The sequence below is a fragment of the Belonocnema kinseyi genome, chromosome 9 (genome assembly GCF_010883055.1).
Source record: "Belonocnema kinseyi isolate 2016_QV_RU_SX_M_011 chromosome 9, B_treatae_v1, whole genome shotgun sequence".
Classification (NCBI taxonomy): domain Eukaryota; kingdom Metazoa; phylum Arthropoda; class Insecta; order Hymenoptera; family Cynipidae; genus Belonocnema; species Belonocnema kinseyi.
Window position 1 is genome coordinate 61915360 of NC_046665.1, and position 15658 is coordinate 61931017.

Sequence of the window (15658 nt, forward strand, 5' to 3'; positions counted from 1 at the left end):
GGGGGGGGGGGAGTTCTATCACCTTTGCTGTGGTGCCTGGTAGTGGATGAATTGCTTCATCTACTAACGAGTCAGGGCTTCTACGTCATTGAATGGGCGGACGATATACTCGAAATTAAAGGGCAATCCAAATATTTATGAGTCATCCTGGATAAGAAGCTGTCCTGGATCGAGCACGTGGAAAACAAATGCAAAAAGCTAGTAGCGACTCTTTGGCTCTGTAGAAGAGCCATAGGGAAAAGCTGGGTCTTGAAAGTGGAGACATTTATGTCGATCTACACAACGATCGTGCGACCCAGACTAACCTATGCGGCAGTCGTCTGGTAGATCAGGGTTGAAATTTCTATTGTGAAGTCCCGACTGGAAAGAATCAGGAGATTGATTCTGAGAGGTATCACTGGTGCCTCAAAGTCGACACCCACGATGGCCCTGGGGGCAGTAATAGGTTTGGAGGCCCTCCATCTCACCACAAAAGCCGCGGCTGCACACCTGCCCAGTGATGGGAACAACTGGATTACAGATGGCTCCAGGAACAAAGAGAACGCTGGAGCAGGTGTATACTGTAAAAGGAATGGAATGGGCTTCACAATATCGATGAGGTCCTACGCAACAGTTCTGCAATCTGAGATTATGGCGTTGTTACAGTGCGCCTATAAAGCAATGGAGTACGGCGGGAAAAGAAACACTCGTATCTGCTCAGATAGCAGGGCTGCTATCATGGCTTTGAACGGAACAACGACTACTTCGCTGCTAATATGGGAGTGCTTTGAGACACTGCATAAGCTAGCGACATGAAACCGAGTCACTCTGCTCTGGATCCCTGGACACAGAGGCATCAGGGGCAATGAAATATCTGACAGGTTAGCAAAGCTGGCAACAAAGCAAAATTTTACTGGACCTGATCCAGTTGTAGGCATTTCCAGTAGGTCGGTCACTGAAGATATTAACAGTTGGCTGACCGAGAAACATCAGAATGAGTGGGATGCGGTCTCTGGCTGCAGACAGGTTAAAACACTCTTGGGCTTAAAGCTAAACCCTCATCGAGCGAAAAAAAATCTGAAGCTCGGGAGGAAGGAAGTCGAAAACCTAACATAACTGTTTATAGGATAGGGAAACCTCCGGTATCACAGACATGAGATAGGGCTTGAGGAAAGTCCCCTCTGTCGTCTGTGCGAAAAGGACAATGAGACTTCCACTCATATCCTCTGTCACTGCCTCGCGATTGCGTGGAAACGTGTAACACTCACAGGCAGTTTCTGCATCACTGAGTCTGAAATATCGGCCAACAGCGTGGCTGCGGTCCTCTCTCTATGGAGAGGACTTTGGGGCCACGCTTAAGGCTTATAAGGGGACGATACGGGATAGCCCAAGCGTCTGGGCTGTGACGGTCTCAACCCACAATATAATAATTATTATATTATTAAAAACAATTGAATTTTTAACCAAATAGTTGAATTTTCTACCAAAATGAAGAAAACCTCCCTACTATATAATAAAACTAGATAACAAAACCAAGGGTGGATAAGCATTAACCCAACAAGATTAATTTTCACCCAAGCAGATTAATTTGTTATCAACTAGATGAATTCAACTCAAAAATATGAAAATTCAAACAAGGATAGTATTAATTTTTTACTAAGAAGACTGATTTTAATCCAAACTGTTAAATTCAGTCAAAAGAGGCAATTTTTTATCAAATTAGTTGAATCCGTAACCAAAGAAGATGATTTTACAACCAACAATTTAAATTTTTTACCAAAAGAGATAAATTTTCTACCAAATAGTTAGAGTTTCTACCAAAATAGTCGAATTCTCATTAATTTCCATAACAAAATACCAGATTAATTTTCAAAAAAAGAAAAATGAATTTTCAACCTACAACTGTTCATTTTCACACTTGAAAGGCGGATTTTTCATAAGAGTTGAAATTTCACTGAAAAAAATTTTTCATTCAAGAAAGAAAACAAATCCATCAAAAAGTTGAATTTTCAACAAAAATGTATGTATTTTCAAGAAAAATTTATTTTTCTATCAGTGTATTGAATTTTCAAACACAAAAGTTGAATTTTCAACCCAAAAAGATGAAAATTCAAACAAGAAGATTAATTTTCTACCAAGAAGATGAATTTAACTAAAAGAGGCGAATTATTAACAAAGTAGTTGAATACTCAACAAAAAATTTGATTACTCACAACCAAAAGTTGAATTTTTTATCGAAAATGACTAATTTTCAACCCAATATTTGAATTTTCTAGATAAAAAGATAATCTTATAACCAAAATGATCTTTTTTTACCAATAAGACGACTTTCTAAAAGAAAATACATGAATTTCTAAGCAAAACAGATTAATTTATTTTCTACATATACAGTTAAATTTTCAACCTAAAATAGAATTTCCTACCGAAACCATTGAATTTTTAACCTCAAATATAATTTCTCAACAATGAATTTAATTTACGACCAAAAAATTTCATTTTCTATCAAAGCAGATGAATTTCCCACATAATCAGACAAATTTGAAACAATACAAGATTTTGTATGTAAATAAGTAATGAGAAAAAAGTTTACTAAATTGTGGAATTTTCAAGCCAAAAGGACATGTTTATATGAAACTAATAAATTTTTTGCCTAAAAACATACAAATTTCAACAAAAAAGGTAATTTTAAATAAAATATTTAAATTTTAAAGCGAAAATATGAATCTTCCACAAAAAGATGCATTTTTATATAGCAGCGTATAATACTAGATTTATCAATAAAAAAAATTGAACAAAGATAAATTTTCAAAATAAAAATACGAATTTTCAATTCTAAAATATTATCTCTTAACTAAATAATTGAGTTTTCTAACATAATAGTTGAATGTTTAACTCAAAAAGATAAATTCTGAACAAAGTAGTTGAATTCAGAACCAACAGAGATAAATTATTCACCAAAGTGTTGTATTTTTAACGAAAAGAGATACAGTTTTAAACCAAACAGTCCAATTTTCATCTAAGCAAGATTGTTCAGTCAAGAAAGAAAAAAAAGCTATCAAATTGTGGGATCTTCAGAGCAAAAGGGCGAATTTTCTACAAAAAAAGTGGATTTTTGAAGTGATTAATATGATTTTTTAACAACAAAGTTAATTTTCTACAAAAATTTGCATTTTATGCAAAAGAAGACGAAATTTCAACTGAAAAAGACAAATTTGCAACTCTAATAAATTTTCCAGCCAGTAAATACTACAACAAATTTCTACCAAATTGTGTATTATTTAATCCAAGAGGGAGAATGTTCTACCCGAAAAATATAAATTTTCAACAAAAAGTTAGTATTAAATAAAATAGCTAAATTTTCGATCGAAAACGAAGTTTTACGCCCAAAACATGAATTTTCAACCAAAACAGTTGATTTTTCAACCAAAAAAGTTGAAGAAGAGTTGCATTTTTAACCAAAGGAGATGAATTTTTGAACCGAAATGTCAAACCTGCAACTAAAAAATATTTTCCAGTCAATAAATTAATTTTTTTCTAAATTGTGAAATTTTCAAGCCGTAAGGGCGAATTTTCTAGAAAAAGTGGAATTTTTAACCCAAAAATACCAGCTTTCAACAAAAAAGTTAATTTTCAATAATGTAGCTCAATTAAAAAGAAAATGTTAAATCGAAAATATGAATTTTTTACATATTGCTATATGATAGCGGTTTTTTCAATGAGAAAGAATTAAAAAAAGATGAATTTTCATTCAAAAAATACTTTTTGGTAAAATAGTTAAATTTTCAACAAAAAGAGATGAATCAATGAATCAATTACTATATTTTTTAAATGAAAGGATTTAAATATTAACCAAGAAGGTGAGTTCTCTATCTAAATAATGAATCTTCAACCAAATCATAAGAAAAATGTAGTTCTATTTTTTATTTAACATTATGTCATTTCTATCAAGTGATAAATTTCGAAACCAAAAAGACGAATTTTCAACCAGAAAAGATCTTTCAGTTTTAAAGAAAAAAGTTGCAATCACATTATTGAATTTGAAAGAGAAAGAACAAATTTTCTAGAAATGACAATGGTTGAATTTCAACCAAAAAGAATTACTTGTAAAAAATGTTTTTGAAAAATGAACCAAATAAAAAATGTATATAAAGCAAAAAAGATTAATTAATGTTATTGCGTCGGCCAGGGTAATTAATTAATTAATTAATTTCGGATGTTACATATTGCCGATTACTAGTTATATAATTTTTTTGGATAAGCAAGAAAATTAATTTGACCAGTAATCGGAAACATCTAACATCAGAAATTAATCAAAAATACATTAGTATACTTTTTAGCTATAAAGAATAAACTCTTATTGAAAAATAGTTGGATTTTCTTATTGGATTCTTCTCGTTCAATTTGTATTTAAAAGAATAAACGAGAAAAGGGGAAGATTATTGAAAGAGGGAAAAAAGAAATTCTTCTTTTTAAAAAAGAGAAAAGAAAGGAATAGGGGTAAGAGTGTGAAGAATGTGAAGTCTGAATTGTTATTATATGTTTAAGCCTTGAATAGTCGTCACGAAACATGGGGGAGTTGGAAAAGGGAATGGACTACTCATCCCAGAAATTCCGGGCGACTATCCACGTTTATAACAAAAATTTAAACATTAATCCCAAATTTCGGGACGACAAGACACTTCGTAGTTTTTAATATTATTCTGAATTGAGAATTTTGAGTTGTATTGGTTTTATGGATTAATATACCAAAATTTGAATACAACTGGATTCAAAAGCATTCTCTGATGAAAATATTAAAAATTTAATTATAAATCATTGATACTGTTCAATTAAGTTGAAAATGAGAATTACATATATTTCACGGTTGGTTTGCTTTGATGCCAATCCATAATTATTATATGTTTATTATATGATCTGTTAATTACATTAATGAATAGTGGAGACTAATTAGTTAATATTATCAGATATTTCATTAAAATTTAATATATCAGCTTTTCATCTGTAAATTCGATATTAGACGTCGTTTTATGCGTCTGTTACATATAAATTAAATCAGAAAATTATATAGATGATTATCGGGATTTTAATTGCGCATCATTTGAATTCATGAGAAATAAATTATAAAATAAGGATACAAAATTACGTCGTTGATGAAAAAAAGTTGTTAACCCTGGTGGAATATACTTCACAAAAAAGTACAAAAAAGTAAAATTATTTCACAGGACTCTATGAATAACTGCAATAAAATACAATAAAATTACAGGAAAGTACGACTTTTTTCTATTATTTAAACTTTTGAAATAAAAGCTTAAAACTTTATAAATTAAAAAATTTTCTCATCAAAAGTTGATAAACTGCAAAATTTGTAATGATGAGCCTTTACACATTGTACAGTTTAAAGGTTTCAAAAAATATAAATTCACTCTCTTATTTTGAATGCTATAAATTGAAGAATGAATCAAAAAATTTATAAATTCATAATTATATAGTTCTAACGAATTTTATGCTTTTTAAAATTAAATTTAGTTTTTAAATTGATGTTTTATTTGACTAAATAATTTGTTTAAATCTATAACATTTCCGATTATATTAAATAACTATCCTATTAATTAACTTATGAAAATATCTTAAACGTCTTGATTTTTTTCTAAATTAATCATTATTTAATGGTTAATTATAAATCTAAACTATTTTTTTTAAACATTTTTAAATATTCTCTTTTAAAGCTTTTTTAAAGATCCTTAAAATCTTTTTAAAAAGCTTCAAAATTGTATTCTGAAATATTTAAACTTTTTAATAAGTTTGATATTATTTTCGATCCAGAACTAAAATAAGGCGCGTTTATAACCATTTTTATATAATTATGTTATCGAATCTGTCGCTTATATCATTGATGAACGAACATCTGCAAAATCCCGGAAATTAAAATTCCAAAAACTTAAAAATTTCCAAATTGGACAATTCTCGAATAATAAAATTTTTGAAAGAAAATTGCCGAATTATAAAATATCCGAACCAAAAATTCCCGAATTGGAAAATTCCTAAATGATAAAATTCCCGACAGGTAATAATGTTACCGAATTTAAAAATTCCTGAATAGTAAAATAGCTGACAGAAAATTTCTGAATTATGAAATACCCGTACCTGGAAATTCCCGAATTGGAAAGTTACCGAATAATAAAATTCCCAACTGTTAAAAATATTCCCGAATTTAAAAAATCTCGAATATTAAAATTCCTAATAGGAAATTACCGAATTATAAAATTATCGAACGACAAAATTTTCGAATTGAAACAATATAGCAAATTTAATAGATATTAAGTAAAAATAACAAAATCAAATATTTTTATTATAGGAATATTTTGTTAATGTTTAAAGTTTTTTTAAACAATTGCTGGAATTTAAAATTGTAGTAGTTCAAAAATATATATTCCTGGTTGAAAAATTTTGTTTGAAAACAATTGTTCTAATTGCTTAAATTTGGGAATATTCTTGTTAGGATGTTTTATAATTTGGGAATTTTCTGTCGGGAAATTTTACGTTCGGGAAATTTCCGATTTGGTAATATTATAAACTATTCGTGAAGTTTCTAATTCGGAAATTTTATTACTAGAACATTTTCCAATTCGGTAATATTATAAATTCTTCGGTAATTTTATTATTTGGGAATTTTATTATTCGGGAATTCTATTAATCAGGAATTTTTCAATTCGGCAATTTTTCAGTTTAGGGAATTTTATTCTTTTTTGGGGATTTTACAGTCGTTTCTTTTTTTATTGAAATACATTTTTCCGTCTAACTTATTATATATAAATTTATGTGGAAAAATAAATAAAATCTCTAATTTAAAATTATATTCGATTGATGCGGATATCTAACTAAAATTGTAATTTAAAAAATTGCATAAATGAAATTGGTGCTCGATCTGAGATTTATTATTATAGCCAAAATTCTTGCTAAAGTATAATATTGGAGAACATGTAGTTTCTTGTACAAACTTTCTGTAATGAACTACCAGTATTTACAACATCATTTTAACTAAAGTTTCCCGATATTTCATCTTTGGTGAAATTTTATATTTTTTTGTAAAATTTTGTTCAACCATGGAGCGTTGGATATTATTCAATTTATGCTTATGAGTGTTTTAAATACATTTTTCTTGGATATTTAATAATGATTTATACAACTATAAATACATACCTATATTTAGATTTTTTCCAAAAGAAGGGTCGATGAAAATTTTCGGTCCAGAGTGCAAAGATTCTACCACCTACGGTCATGATAAGGTCAGAAATAAATTCTGATCTGATGGCATGTGTCACTGGACCATCATGGATGATATTTAACCATGCCCATTTACACGATTCTCGATTGACTAATTGACCAGTTGAAAAATTGTAACCTTCCCAAGTTATAATCCCACATATTCCTTCGGCTGTTCCTAAAAAAATTATATTAAATTAAAAATTAAAATAAAAAATTCCCGACACTGTAATTGAACACGTGCACGTGTATTTTTGAAAGTAACTATTCATACTTTTGTTAGTATATCATATTTTAACGAATTATTTCAGTGAGTTTTTATGTCGGAAAAGGCATTATAATCTTATACCCTGTTTTTTCTCAAGTCGCCTTGGCCGAAAAATATAATTTTCTACGAGATAAGAAACTTTATACATTTACGATCGGCCAGATCTGAACACTTCTTTCGGCATGCGCTTTCAAGCGTCGTATGTATCTCGAAAAGTTAATGATTAACTGTTATAGATCTACGAAATGGTGTCGGAACCAAAACCTCCCCGTAAACAACGATGGGATACTTAAGGAACCCCATGAAATGGAGGGGTCAACAGTCTTGCTCGATCCTCTGACTAGAGCACGTCACTCTGTTCAATTTTTTACTGAATAAATTCATTTCATTTCAATTCACACATTTACTTTTTATTCCGAAATTACTTACATCGGATGAGTTTCCGGTGTAAGGCACCTACGCATAGGTACAATAATATTTCTGAAATTATATTATTGGTGACATACAAAAATGCCAAATTGGAATACTACCGAATAATAAGATTTTCGACAGAAGATGACCGATTTATAAAATATCTGACACTAAGATTCCCGACACTAGAAAATTGATGAATTCAAACAAATAAAAATATTGTTTTTTTTTTCAATCATTTCAAATTTATTTACCAAAATTCAAATAACAATAATTTTAAAAAATTGCTTCTTTTTTTAAAATGTAAAAGGCACTTTTATTAAATTATTTTTCTTGTAAGGTGACCGAAAAATCTCGAAAGATAAAAATCCCAACACTGTGAAATTTCTGAATTGGAAAATTCCGAACAATGTAATTTCCGAATAATAAAATTTTCGAATTTAAAAATTCCTGAATAATAAAATTCACGCCAGAAAATTGCCGAATTTTAAAAAATCTAAACTATAAAATTCAAGAATTTAAACAATTATAAATTTTTGTATATAAATATTATTAAAGGCGGTGAGTAGTCGACCCAGAAATAACGGAGGAGTTGGAAAAGGGAATGGACTGGTCGTCTATTAAAAACAATTTTATTAAGCAAGTATTTTATTATTGCATTTTTTAATAAATAAACAATAATTTTCAAAATTGTAGTTGTTTAACTTGGGGAATTTTGTAATAAAAATTTTGTTCTTTGATAAATCTTTTTCACTTTAGGAAGTTTTTTCATTCATTGTTATTTTTAATTTAAACAATAATGAAAAAAGATGAATTGAATAAGACCTAGATTTTTATCAAAATATTTCATTATTATTGCCTATTTTTATTTTTTTTCTATTTTTAATTTCATTAGAAATGCTTGTTTAATTTTGGTACTATTACAAAATGTTTGTTTCGATTCAGAAGTAATCAAAATGAAAAATTCCGGATTAAAATTTTCAAAATTAGAGAATTTCATTAGAAAGGAGTTCAAATTGTTTCGTTTAAATTTCAAATTGTTCTGGGAGATTTCCCTTACTAAAGTTATCTCCAGTTTAAAAATGAGCATTTTGTAAGATTATTTATAAAATTGAGGAAAATATTAACATTGTTAATTGCAACTAGTTTTAAGAGATTATTGGAAGCAAACTTAAGAAAAACATATTTCAGGTTAAAATTCCTTATTCAATATTAGTTAGCATGAGGGCCGCGCTCTCAGCGCGTCAATTGCATCAGGTTGCGTCATGCGTACAAACCAAATAGATATGATTCACGCGGCCCTTTCTGCTTATGTTCAGATTCTCTGGATTTGTGTCGAAGGCCAGTGAGGGCCATGCCCATAATTGTGCGAAAATCCATGTTCCAATGTATTTAGAGTTTTGTGTTTTTTCCTTCTCTTTAGGTAAACGTTGTAATTCTCATTTAATATGAATTTCAAAGGGCGAATTTTACTTCTGGAAAGATTTTCTATAAATCTCGTTGGTATGCTTTAATCTAAAAAAAAATTATTTTGGAATTATGCAATTGTCAAGATTATAAGAAATATTTTTCTTGAACAAACCCTTCTTGATGAAAACGTGTCGAAAAGATTTGGAAAGAGAATCTTTCAAGAAATAAAATTATTCGTACAACATTAGGATTATACAAGAGTACTACACTCTTTACCTAAAGAAAAAGCAAACACATAAGAACCTAAATAACTATTGTTAAATAAACACTTTCAACCAAAAATATTTGTTTCGAAGGCTTGCCTTCAGTTCAGTGCCAAAATTAGTTACAATTAAGAATGGGAACATTTTCCTCGATTTTGTAATTAATTTTTTAAATTGTTTATTTTTCAACTTGAGGTAACGTTAGTATATCCTTAAGCTAATGCTATTTTTATTAAAACTGAAAAAAAAGGTTTAGTCACGAAAAACTAAGATACTTATCTTTTTAATACTATAACCCTTTTAATAATAAAAATTTATCATTTCACATGAAAATTCAGAACTGTAAAACTGTAACTATTTCAAATTAAAGACATCGTGTAAATTACTGTGGTAACAGTTATATATAATTAAATTTTTATCGATTTTCATTTAAAAATACCCAATGGTTCACTTCTTCTTGAGATATTTTAGATATTATATTGCAAATGGAAAATAAAAATAAAATAGTTCAAAACCAAGTTCCCGTATATCATTCCACTCTTTGAAATTTGCCAAATTTTAAGCCTTTCAATTCAAAAAATTTAAAAGTTTATATTTGAAATTTTTATATTTTGGAAAATTTTCTCAAAAAAAATTATTCAATTTTAAATCCTTAGTTTCAAAATCTTTTGATTTTTAAGAACTGAATTAAAAAAATTAATTTCCTAATTTTTCATTTTTGGTGAATTTATTTATTATGAATTTATTAAATTTCATATCTAAAAAAAGTAGCCAATTTAGAATATTTAAATCTAAAATGATGAAATTTATGACTGAATAAAATGGAAACTAAATGAAATGACAAGATTAAAATCTAAACTCACTACATTTAAAACTGACTATCAAGGCTTTTAACATAAAATTTAGTAATTTTAAAAGATTTAATAACGAAATACCCCTGATATTTTTAAGATTTGAATTTGTCACTACAGCATTATGAATCTCTAAATTGGAAACCTACAAAAATTAATAAAATGAGAACTGAATATTTTGGAATTTAAGTTTGTGAAGTAAAAAAAAATTGTTTTAAGGGCTCAAGAATAAAACTATTTCAGAATGGAGCATTCAAAATTATAATTTAGAATAACATGTATTATTATTAAGTATCATTTCATGTGGTATCAAGTGATAGTTAAAGTGATTGGATAGATTTTGTTACTAAAAAATGTGATTTCTGCCAAAAATTAAATTCCTGTCATTTGCACCAATAGAAACTTAAGAATTTGTAATATTCTGAGCTTATTAAGTTTTATTGCTCTGAAAGCTTTGAAAATGATATGCTTTGTAATTGGAAAGTTTTAAGCTTAAAAAATTAAAGCATTCTAAATTAGGAATTTGGTCCTAATTCAATAATAATAATAATAATAATAATAATAATAATAATTTATTTTGAAATTGTGCATTGCTATTCTAAAAATTTAATCATTTTAATCTAAGTTGCAAAACTAGTAACTTAGAAATGAATGATAAAGCATCTCCACGTAGGGGGAACAAGTTTATGAGCGGAATAGTAGGAGCTTTAATGTGGAAAAAGTGGTTCACTTAACTATTTATCGTTTTATTACTCGATAATAATAAACATTCCAAATGTATTTAAATTGTAATAAAACGGTTTAGTGCAAAAATGTTATTAAGAGTTTGGAAAATTATTAAAAAGAGGAATAAAACCGTTACCGATAAAAATTTTTGGTAACATCTCATAAGGTGGTTTCTTGAAAATATGCCTGTAGTATCTTCGAGTAGAAATGTCGCTCTCTTTTTTTTGAAAGGGTTTAACCTGTTCCACAGGAATCATCGGGGTAAAAATGTTCATTGTTGATATGACTGCTCGACGAATACTTTCTGGATATTGAAGAAGCAGAATGTAATCTGGTTCTATTAAACCATCTAATGCTTTATAAGGAGAAATTGATTGAAGCAAAACATCTGGTCTTGGTACTTTTGTTTTGTCCGCTTGTTTAATTTTTCGTGTTGCTGGTTCCCATCTTAGGAAGATTAATTGCTTTACTGTATTTTTAAAAATAATTTCTTAAATTAGAAGACATTTTTTAAATGTTTGGCAGTACCAACTTTAGGTCCCAAAATGCAATAGTTCCATCCTCGCTTGCAGTTAAGAATTGACAACTTAAATCCTTAGAATCTGTGTCTTCTGGAAAATTAATTATCCTACCATCTTTTCCTACTTTGTTGTAAGCTGGCACCCATGCAATTTGTGTAATTCTTCCTTTTTGACTACTCTGTAAGGAGGACATCGCTGTGATATCGACGGCCGAGACACCAATTGTATCACGCATCCAGGCCATTAGGTTTTTCATAGCAATTCTGTATTTAACTTGAGCAGTGGTATGCACTATTATAGCCTCCATTTTTTTTATCTTTCCGGGAATATGCCAAATAGCGATCTAAAATGATTCAATATTATAATTTGTTTTTTATAAGAATATGTTTGAAAACTACGTCACACTGACAGATATGCTAAATATTAATGCACAAAGTGACTAAGAATCATTGCTCAAAAACACATATTGCAGGAATCAGCCTCTAAGAACTGCGAGTTTCAGACATTAATGAATTATAGTGAATTACAAATAATTTTAAAGTTTTGTTAATATAAACTATATCATTAATATAACCGTTATCAATGTATTAACACAAATCTTTGTACACGGAGACACTTTTTGTTAGAATAAATAATAAAAATAAATGAGAAGTTAGCATGATATCGTTTCATAATAGGAAAAACAGGGTTTGCGTATCAAAAATTAATATAGTGGTTTTCAGCCGTCAAAAGTAATATTTTTGTTTGAACAAATGGAAAGGTTGTTGCGTTAACTCTTATAAAACTTGCGTGAATTTAAATTTCACTATATCAAAGGTAACAAGCGAAGGGAAAACGATAGCATTATATTTTATTTGAAAGAGCGAAAACATGGTTTGAAGGTGCCATACAAAGCGTATGAGAATCTCAAACGACTATATGAAAAATAACTAACTCCAAAAATTATTATTTTTATTAGTACATACTTGATTTATTCACTAAATACATTATCGCACGCTTAATCGCTATGAAAAATCGGAGCGGCTGCGGCGAGATTCGAATCTACCTCACCTAAAACAGTAACGCATTCCCTAACAACTAAATCCCACGGCTAACATACATAATGGAATATTTGGCAAAAATCTCGGCTAAGCGGCGCACAATGGGAGGAAATGCACTTTTTTCGTGTAAAAATGTCCAGAACCTTCAATTTTGGTCCGATTTTTAATTTTTTTTAAAATTAAAGTTCATTAAATTCTGAAGAGCTTAACGCTCTAAACTTTTGTCTCTTCTACTTGTTTAGTAATACTTTTTTCCCTCAAAGTATGGAAAAACTAAAATTTTGTACATAACAATTTTTTACGCTTCAATAACTGATTAGGTAAACTTTATAGATTTTAGATTTTTTCAAATTATAATTTCCTTCAATTGCCAGAACGACTTCAGCTATTTCTTAAAACAATAAATATTCAATAATATTTGATAAAACATAACAATTAAAATTTTTATAAACAAATTAGATAAACAAATTGAACATTTTCGCCCTTTCGCATATAAATTTTTTTAATTTTTGCACTGGAAATGTTTTAAGCTATTGGATGAATGACTGCTAGTTACAAAAATATTTAAAAAGTTAACAAGAACAATTGTTATAAATAATTCTCGTGATAAAATATTCAAATTTAAGGTTTCATCCAATTTTAATTTTCTTTAATTGCTAAAATAGCTACTGATATTCCTGAAAAATGTATAATTTATAATATTTAGTAAAATATAACAACTTAAATCTTTATAAATAATTTAGATAAACAAATTCCAAATTTTGCCAATTTCACGTAGAAATAAAATCTGTTTCCTTAAAATCAATAATTTAAATATTATAAAAGATACATTTTTCAGGAATATCTGTAGCCATCCTAGCGATTAAAAAAAATTAAAAATTTTTTTTACCAATAACAAGACTATTTGCAAATTTGTTCATAAAATTTGTTTATAACAAATAAATGGACTGATGAGCAAATTATTTGTATTATATGAGCCCTAAACATTTATTTAAGACAATATAAAGTTTACCTAATCAGTATTTAAAGCGTAAAAAATTGTTATGTAAACAATTTCAGTTTTTCCATACTTTGAGTTAAAAAATTATTAATAAACAAGTAGAAGAGACGAAGTTTCAGAGCCTTAAGATATTCAAAATTTAATGAACTTTAATTTTTAAAAAAAGTTAAGAATCGGACAAAAATTGAAGGCTCTGGACATTTTTGAACGAAAAAAGTGCATTTCCTTTCACTATGCGGCGTCGCTTGAAAACTGAGGGCATTATGATTTTCAGTGATTAAATTGATTTTTGATAAAATAAATTTTTTTAACGGAACTGATAATATTCTTGTATGAATATCATTCTCTAATTTGATATCTCAGTAACTCAGTATAATAAACTTGAATTTATTTAGATGTAATATTTTATAAATTGTACTCATTGAATTAAATCTTATTACCGTAGTGTATAAATATCGTTAGAAAGAATTCCTAATATTTTAAATCCAATAGAAAATGAATGAATTTAAAATAAAAAGAGTTAAATTTTATTTAAAATGTTTTGAATCATAACCTTTAGGCTCGATCGGAAAATGGCGGAAACAATCGAGGAACATTCTCAAACGAAAATATATGAAAAATTAAGAATAATAATTTCAAACTTTGCTATGCGTCTCAGATTTCTGTCAACTTCATATTGACAGTAACAATTTCTACAATACGTTTTCTAGATTATGATATCCACTACTCTTTTTATTAAAATTATTTTTCGCAAACTCAGTAAAAAGAATATCATTTATTCATAGTGTTAATTCTTGAAATGGAGATTCATAATATTTCGTATTTAGAATTCTACTTTGTCGTCTTCGTGTTTTAAATACTCGTATGATAATATTAATCTTCGGTTTTGAAATACGAATAAATATAATAGAACCTCAATTCTCCCTATTTTGGAACGATATTATACTAAAGTCTTGTTAATTTATTTCATTAATTCTAACAAAAGGTCTCTCAGTGTATAAGTAAAAAAATAAAAGTGTGTACAGACTGCGGTCAAATTAATTATTGCTTATCAAACACATTTGATTTCGCTTATCAGTTTATTCTCAAACCTAACGAAACATTAAAATAAAAAATAATGTTAATTAATGTAGAAGATTGAACTGGACATTCTTTGACGTTTTATAAAATTTTAAATGGTTTTAAATTTTAGTTTTTAGTTCAGAAATTAGAATTCCAAACAAAAAATTCTATCTACAAAAATTAATTTTTAAATAAAGCACGCTGTTGATATTGAGCGTATCAGAGTAATATTTTCAAAATTTATGAAATTTAAATCTGAGTTGAATGAAAAACATTACAAAATGATAATTAAAAAATTTACTTGTATTTTAAAAACGATTTGGTTGAACTATTTGATTGAAGATTTAACTAATTTTCAGAAAGTTAAATTTTTTCAATTACTTTTTTTGAATGAGTATTTAAATAGCCAATATTGGTATGAAATTTATTGCTTTTATGGCAAATTCAACAATTTGCTTGTAAATTGATGTATTTTGTTGTAAGTTCGTCTTTTTATTGCTGGTATAAAATTAATCTTCTTGATCGAAAATTAAAGTATTTAACTATGGATTAGTTTTTTCGTTATGAAGAAAATTCGCCATTTCTGTTTGAAATTAAACTATATAGTTGAAATTAATTTTTATTTTTCTATTTAAAAAATCATTCCTAGGTGAAGATTCAACTCTTTGGCTGAACATTTTTCTTTTTGGTTTGAGAATTCAACTATTTCGTAAAAATTCTACTATTTGGTTGACGATTCGCCAATTTTGTAGACAATTTATGCACCTTGTTGTAAATTTTCCTTTCATGGCAATTAAGAAATTTCTGTGTTTGGATAAGAATTCCACTATTTTGAAGAAAATTCGTTTTTTATTTTCGTTTTGA

General features: G+C 28.0%; 1 protein-coding gene across 1 annotated transcript in view; it reads right to left on the reverse strand.

Moving 5' to 3' along the window:
* Nucleotides 1-15658, reverse strand: part of LOC117180568 (WD repeat-containing protein 63-like) — a 58616-nt gene that overhangs the window by 9467 nt on the left and 33491 nt on the right. Inside the window, exons 7-9 of the mRNA XM_033373064.1 lie at nucleotides 11704-12035; nucleotides 11308-11618; nucleotides 7180-7420 (exon numbers count right to left, since the gene is read on the reverse strand). Of these exons, the coding sequence (XP_033228955.1) occupies nucleotides 7180-7420; nucleotides 11308-11618; nucleotides 11704-12035 (884 nt within the window). The remainder of the gene's footprint in view (nucleotides 1-7179; nucleotides 7421-11307; nucleotides 11619-11703; nucleotides 12036-15658) is intronic.